The sequence below is a fragment of the Halyomorpha halys genome, unplaced genomic scaffold (assembly GCF_000696795.3).
Source record: "Halyomorpha halys isolate HHAL.00 unplaced genomic scaffold, Hhal_1.1 Scaffold949.1, whole genome shotgun sequence".
In the NCBI taxonomy this organism is placed as follows: Eukaryota; Metazoa; Arthropoda; class Insecta; order Hemiptera; family Pentatomidae; genus Halyomorpha; species Halyomorpha halys.
In genome coordinates this window covers 140588-148737 of record NW_027109590.1, presented here as the reverse complement: position 1 = coordinate 148737, position 8150 = coordinate 140588, and the positions used below count along the sequence as shown (strand labels likewise).

General features: G+C 31.0%; 1 protein-coding gene across 1 annotated transcript; it reads right to left on the bottom strand.

The window, feature by feature from the left end:
- Positions 1 to 932: 932 nt before the first annotated feature.
- On the bottom strand, positions 933 to 4042 carry LOC106687349 (uncharacterized). The gene is made up of 2 exons (XM_014431179.2): positions 3732 to 4042; positions 933 to 1274 (listed from the first exon to the last, which is right to left on the bottom strand). The coding sequence occupies exons 1-2, from the start codon at positions 3954 to 3956 to the stop codon at positions 957 to 959; spliced, it is 543 nt and encodes a 180-aa protein (XP_014286665.1). The 5' UTR covers positions 3957 to 4042; the 3' UTR covers positions 933 to 956.
- Between the last annotated feature and the right edge of the window lie 4108 nt (positions 4043 to 8150).

Below are 8150 nucleotides of genomic sequence, written 5' to 3'. Positions count from 1 at the left end.
ATGTCAGCTGTGAAAACTGTATAAAGGATAGGACCAAGGATACTACCCTGAGGTACACCAGTAGACTGGCGGAATAGAGATGAATAAGCGCTGTTGTGATTTATTTGAAATAATCTGTCGGAGAGATAAGAACGGATAATGAGAGTGATCTTTAGTTTAACATTTTAAACGGAAAAACTTATATTAAATAGAGAAATATTTCCTTCTTTTACCATGTTTAACATGGTTGAGAGTCTGTAACTTGTTCTGTTAAATGGAGAATGACGTCACGCAAGAGACCAGCTGAGCTCGTCACCGTTTTATTTGTTGTGTTAGGTTACTTGGTCGTATTTTGTGCTTTGATAGTGTTACTATTGTTTTGGATGTTTTTAAAACTAATAAAGCAATGAATGACAATAATAATAGTGTAATGACAGTTGTCAATTAGCTCATTTTGGAATCTCTTCCTCACAAGTCAGAAGATCAACAAGACACTCGATAGCCAAACTTTTACACAACTTCCAATTTTCACTCACTTTAGGCAAGTTGTAATAAATTACTTTAATCAAAACTTAAAAGTAAACAGTAACATGAAGTTTTGGAAAAAAAATTATTAAGTAAGCTGCTCAGAAAATCCGCTAGGAGCTTTATGCAGTTAACCTTTAACATGACTTGAAATTGGGCTGCTCACAATTCTATACTTGAACATTTAATATGGTAAAACATTTTACATTTAACACATCTTCAATACCCCTAGTGTTGCAGTAAGTGTTTGTTAAAACTTCGCTCTCAGCTCAGCGCTTTGGATCATATTTTAAACTTAAACCATATTTATATAGACTTTCGCATTTATAAATATGTATGTACCATGTATATATATATTTTTTTTTGTTTGAGAAAATTAAGGAAATCATATATATAACAATATAACAACGTCTATTTACATCATATTATAAACTTTTACATACTTCACAATACTATTGTTCGTTTGTATTTTTAGTACGTGTCTTAGTAGTAGACTTCTTTTCAGGAACTGAATAGGATGGCCTGTTAGTCGTGACCTTAGTACCGAATTCAAGAGGTTCAGCTGATTCAGTTCCATTGTGAGGCTGGACGTCAGTTACAAGTTGTTCAGGGTACTTGCTTTCCGTGACTTCCATCGTCTGGTATTCGTGGACCGGTTCGAATGTCAATTGGTATTGCGCTTCCAAATTCCCTGACTGTTCTAGAGGTTCCGGACTCAGGAAGTGAATCAATACGGGGTAAACTCTAGCCAGCCTGTAATCCAATGCAACCTGCAATAAAAAATAAACTCAAAATGAAATCAATAATTAAATTCTATACAAGAAGAAGCAGTAAACCACAGTGAAACAAATTGAAACCAAGGCAAAAAATATTCTTGGGTTTTCTTTTCCTTCGTAGGAATGTTAAACACCAATTTCCCGATTTTAAGAAATATGTTAGACATTTTAGCAGTGTCAGCATATTTCCGACTTGATATTAAGAATATCATGCACGATTGGCTAACTGAATGTACATCGAAGGAAGAAAGAATATCCCATATTTAGATCAGGATTGTGTTAGTAGTTGGAGTTTTTTGGGGGTTAAATTGATATATCTTATAGTAGAATCTCAAATTAGAACATGTATGGCGATGTTTCGTTTAACTTAATAAAATCAAATAAAAACAAGTATAATAATCTTCAATAGAACAAAAAGGAATTAATACTGAATGGACATGAAAGGTAAAATTAAAATTAAGTATCATATAAACCACCCAAACCCACTAGTTTCTAACCTTGCTTCCTCTTCCATTCCTGGCAATCCACCGAGGCGCCTGAAAAGAAGATGGCCTCGTGACCTTATATTGTAAACTGTTTTTAGAGTTCTACTACTGGGTAGTTTCTCTACATCCTGTATCATATCATTATGTCATTATGATCAAATTTACTTGTTGTAAATATCAATAAATAAAAAAAGTATCATATGAGAGGATTCGAAGGTGTATACTTGACTAAATATTGTAAACTATAAAGCTTGTATAAAATCACTAAGGTTAAATGCGAACCAATACTTCATATTTTGCCAAATGGCATTTGTTTGCTGATAACATTGATATCCAGTTTTAAAACATAAATAGTTTTCACACAGTATTAGAAATAACTACTCCCTCCCCTTTGAGTAATGCGCTGTATCAGATAATAGAAAAAGATTTTCAATGTAATGTGCTTCAACTCCGTTTCAGCGTTTATTCCACTCCACCCTTTAATCCTTACGGAAAGACTTACGACAGAGTAATTGTAAGACATAAAAACATGGACTGTACGAATATAGAATTAAAATTAAATAAATCAATTAGATAGAATTAACGTCATTAAGTTAAACATGAATAAGATGAAGAATTTAATCGAAATAAATGAAACAATAGAGACAAGCATTAAATTGTTATGCATTAAATTTTTGGTTTTCTTAAAAGAACTTTCAAGCTCGATAAGATAAATTAAGAACACTACAAATTATTACAAAGTGGTTTATTATTTTATTACAACGAATAAAATAATATTACTACACCCAACTAGGTAATATAAATATATTGCGATTATTGAACCAAAATTAAAAGGAGACTTTTCCAGTTAGGATCAACTAGGTACTAACCCGCATAATCCCTGTAAATTTCATAAACATTGGATTAAAGACTCGATCCATTATATCTGAATACAAATTTGACCACAGGCAGGCAAATACCGAACTAAATTTGTTCCTTCTTGTTCCTTACGTTTTAGACAAAACTTAAAATTTGAGTTATTATTTTTTATTCTGAGGCGATTCATTTTTTTTATTTCTACACGAATGCAAATCTACCTTCGATATTGACCAAGAAAAAAAATATTAGAAAGAAAAAATATTAAATAATTGAGTTGATATTTTAAGAAATATAGAGGCTCATTAACTTAGACCAGTTATCATAAATAAAATATATCTGATGCGCTGGATACTTTCTTTACCTATATATGGAATATATAGTGAGAGAAGATATTGTGAGTTCGAGTTTTCTGATTTTGAAAATTCTTTCAATACTTCACTCGAATAAAATATTAATATTTATTTATTATTTTTAAATAGTATTAAGTTCTTTTTTTAATCAGTTAAATGAGTGAATTATTAGATAATTATTATTATTTATTTTTAAATTTTAACCGTTGAAATTTCATCAATTTATAAAATTTTTTTTTCTTTTTTATGCATAGAAACAGCCTTTTATTCCTGTTATAGGTATTTTTTTCGAACCCATTATAAATATCGATATATTAATTTCATTATTTAATTTTCTTCCAAGAGTTTAAAATATTTTGCATTTTTTGTTACTTTTTAAGGAAAAAAACTTCAAAACTATTTATCCCTTACGTATAATGGACAACTTTTTGAACATCTGTCTACTATGCAGTCCAATATTCAGGAGAGGGACAGGTAGATAAATGGTAATCTATAAATAGAAATTTAAAAAAATTATAAAGGTTTCAGAAGTCTAGACCATTCATCTATTTTTATTCACCAATAACTCAATTTAAATAATAAAATAAATGTGACATCCCATTTTTCTCCCCACAGGGCTCAGTTTAAAATTAACTATCATTCTAGATACAATGAGTAATTTGATGAATTGAAAGAAACGATTCTCTCTAACAGAAACATACAAAACGAACAATTCTTAAAATTTATTAAATAAATAAGGCTGTATTATCCTTTCATACCCGCTCTGGTTCCGATCTCCTACTATTTTCTAGTTCGGAGTACTGTGGCGTGAAGACAACAGCAGTGTTTTCGGGAACCTGGTGGTATAGTTGATGTTGGTGAACAGAAGTCCCTGTTGGAAGCACTACCTGATCATACCAATGGTAGGCGCCAAGCTGTCGTTTGGAATTATATCCATAGCCGTAAGAGCAGAGGGAGACAACGAGCAGCAAACAGAAGGACATCGCTTCAGAAGACTGGCAAGCTCAACTCTACAGAGCACTATGTACCTCTTTGGAACAATAGCAGTTATCTAATTGTGCCTCCCCATTTCTGAAAAACAAGGATTATTCAGTTGGGAGAAAGTCTGAGAGGCGGTCGGTGTCATATTGTTCTACTTCCGTCAGTGCTAATTAAGATACCAGGTTCTGCACTTGTTATTATCACGAGCATTGCAACGGTACGCTGTGTTAATTAAAGTAATATCCTGGAGCATAACCTCCCTAAATGAGTCTCCGTGAGGTAAGAATGTCACCCATAACATGGCTACGTAACATGCGAGAATCAGGAATACTATCTTCGAGGCCAAAGCCATGACAATTTATCAAAATCTTTAATTTATGATGTGTGACAGATATTGGCCTTATTAATGTAGTCATAAAAAACTTAGAGAGTAGCAGCGCCCCGTCAATGACATTGAGTCAAAAACGATCAATAAAAATAATTTAATATAATAATTTGATCCTTCAATAAAAGTACGACATTGAAACTACTCGGAACCACAGTTCTGACAAAGTACGATGAAAGATTTTTGTGATTAAAACAAATATCTACTATTAGCAACACAAGAAACACTTAAATAAGAATTTTCGAGAAAATAGGAAAATGAAATATTTTTTATAAAACATTTCGCCTCATATGTGCCTTTGATCCCTTCTGAAAAATAAAAAATAAATCAATAAAACCAAAACGACTCAACTAATTTACACGAAATTAGATGGTAATTTAGAGCTCTATAAACCACACCAAAAGCCATAAATCGGACTTAATTAAACAAATTAATGAGTTAAACGAATGAATTTCATGAATTACGTTAAGAACAATAGTGCATCGCAATTATAAAGCAGATAATCTTAAAATCGTTGGTACTTTACCACCTAAACTATTTTATTTTTACAGAATTATCTTAAAGTTTATGAATAACAATTTATTTAGAAAAGAAATAATCTATCTAAAAAATGTTAGAAAAAAAATTAAATTTATCGAACTACCCTATAACAATAAATTTAGTAAACGTATCTTAAACTTTATGGTGCCATATCTGTTCAATTGCTTCCCTGAAGAACTAATAAATAAATCAACCACAAAAAAAAAAAATAAATATTTAACTGGGTGCTTCCTTACTTCTATGATTCCCTATAACTGATTTTGATTAACTAAAAGTCCATTTCTGCCTGTATTGTTTCTCAACTCCACATAATTATTCATTATATAACGATTAGAATTAGCTATGTATGTGTGTGCTTAGTAATACATATTATTGAATCCTTTTTTTTATCATATTCTGTATCATCTTGTTTTATTCTCATTACTATATCAATTCACTAATTGTAAATTTGTAGCTTTATAATTCACTTGAAAGTCCTTACAGTTATTTTTATTATTATTATTTAATTAATTTAATTTAATTTTTATTTTATTTTTATTTCTTACTTTATTTTCATGTTAGTATATCACTTGAGATGAAGTCATATTGTACATATCTAGCTTAAAAATTATATAGCCTCCACAACCCCATAATAGTCAAAATTTTAATAATTTCATTTCAATTATGTCTATAATTTTTATGTGTGATTTTGGCACCGACCTACAGATATCATCTGGTAGAACCATATTGGATCACGGTTATTGTACATCAATCGATTAATCACTTTAGGAAGATAACATTCCATTAAACGATATATTCACAAAAAAGTATTAAAAAACATTATGAAGCTTCGGTAAAGTAGGTTAACAACTTTTTTTTTTTTTAAAATAAAGTCGTTTTTAGCGTCGTCTGAAACGCTTAAATACAATCTTCCAGAGCAATTAAGAATTAGAAATTTTTCGACTTGATTTATTTTTATTTTTCATCCAGTGTCTATTTCTCACATAATCGTTCATAACTCCTTTACATTTTATCGAATCACCACATTAATACAGCTGTTGGAAAGCTGAATGTCCGCTCTTTTAACCTAAAGTAACAACATAATGCCCCCGAACGAAATATTAGTTTAAATAAATAAAAACTTTATAAACATTTTATTTTATATCTTCGGTTCTAAGTTGTTTAATTAGGTCATTTTTTTGCCCTTTGGTGTAATTTATAGTTAAGGCTATAGTTTATAACCACCCCTAAGTTTTGTGTTAATTTATTGAGTTGTATTGAAGTTATTGCTATTTTTGTAAACTCACTGTGCTATTCATATAAGGTGAATCTATTTGTACAAAAAAAAACAAATGTAATTTTTCATAATTTTCGAAAATTCGTATTTAAGTGTTTTTTGTGGTGCTAAAAACGGATATTAGCTTTGGTTCACTCACAAAAAATCTTTTACCGCACTTAAATAGGTCCGTCGGTCCGAACTACTTCGATGTCGTACTTATATTGAAGCACACTAGGTCATTAAATAAAATTATTGATATTCTTTATTCATATATATGTCAATATGAAAGATTGTTAAACTTATCTCTAAAGAGAAAAAATAAATAAAAAATCAGTATTGAGGATAATACGGCGTTTTTGGTGCCTAGCTCAATTTTGTATTTTTTGAGAAAAAGGCTGCAGACGTTTTTGGTTTGGTGATTGATGGTTGATATAACCGTTATATTATATAAATATATATTTTTTTAACAGTTGATTATGGGGGTGGGGGGTATAGTCTTGTACAAAAGACACTCCTAACTATAAATAATGTTATTATTAAAAGAAGAAAAAATAAATAGATAAGAATAATGCTTCTTAATAAAAGAGGAAAGTAAAATTAATAACAAAAATAATGATATTGGTACACTTAAATAAAACAAACAATTGCCCTCTAATAGTAAAAAGAAAGAAGTTAGTTTGAAAAAGGGATGAGAGAAGAAAATAGAAAAAAAAATAATGAATAAATAAAATGAGTAATAATAAAGGTAGAGTGACTATGAATTAATTTTATATTTATTAAAATTTATAAAAGAATGTCCTGCAGCAGTCTGGGCTTCAGTCTTCGGGTTGAGGTTGGGTTTCCCAGATTGTAGGTCACTGCTCCCTTACTGTCCCTCCCTCACTGTCGGCAACTGGGAGTAGAACTTCATGAACCGTTTTTTAATGTAATCCTCTATCGATTCCATATCTAATTCTAATTCGCGATTCAATTGGTTATTTCTTATGAACCAAGGAGCATTAACTGCGATTCTTAGGACTTTATTTTGAAAAGATTGTGGTTTTTTCCTTTTCGTGAAGGATGCCGCTCCCCAGATTTCACATCCGTACATCAGAAGTGGCCTGAGAATTGTTTTAAATATGAGAACAGTTGTTTTTGGTTTTAGTTTCTAATTTCTGTTTAGGATAGGATATAGCATTGCTAACCTTGCATAAGTGTGAGTTAGTTTGATGTTGATATGGTGATTCCAGGTAAGGTGGCGATCTAGGTGAATTCTCAGGTATCTTACTGTTTTACTGGCAGGATTCCATTTCACATTTTTACCTTTGAGGATTAGATCCGGTGGATCTGGCGGGTGTGGGAGAGTAAAAACTTTTGAGTTACATTTTTCAATGTTCAAGCTTATCATCCATTTAGTGAAATATTGTTCTAGATTATTAATAACACTTTGCAAAGTGTTTCTAGCTATTATTATGTCATCATGTTGAGAGAACACAGTTGTATCGTCAGCAAACATAGCTATGGAGGTGTGTGTGGACTGGACGATGTCGTGAAGGTAAAAGTTAAACAAAATGGGAGAAAGGACTGAACTTTGTGGAGTACCGGCATGGATTTGTCTAAGGATTGAATTTTTGTTATTAATTCTGACTGAAAATGTTCTACCATTGGGAATGAGCTGAGAATATTGTATAGGTGTTTTGGAGTGCCTGGTTTGTTTAGTTTATTTAGGAGACCTCGAAGCCAGACCTTGAATGCTTGTTGGAAATCTAAGAACGCTACCAGGGTGTGTCTCTTTTTTTCGAATCCGCTAATTATAAATTCGGATAGTCTTGCCAGTTGGTGAGAAGTGGAATGACTGTATTGAAAACCGAATTGATAATCAGGAATAATTTCGATGCTCTGAAAAAAAGAATTAAGATTTTTTTTTAACTGATTCCAGTAATTTTCCAAAAATGGGTAATAAACTGATAGGTCTAAAGCTGCTGATTTGTTTAGCGTTCTTAATAGGCTTGTCAATTACTATGAGTTCGGCTT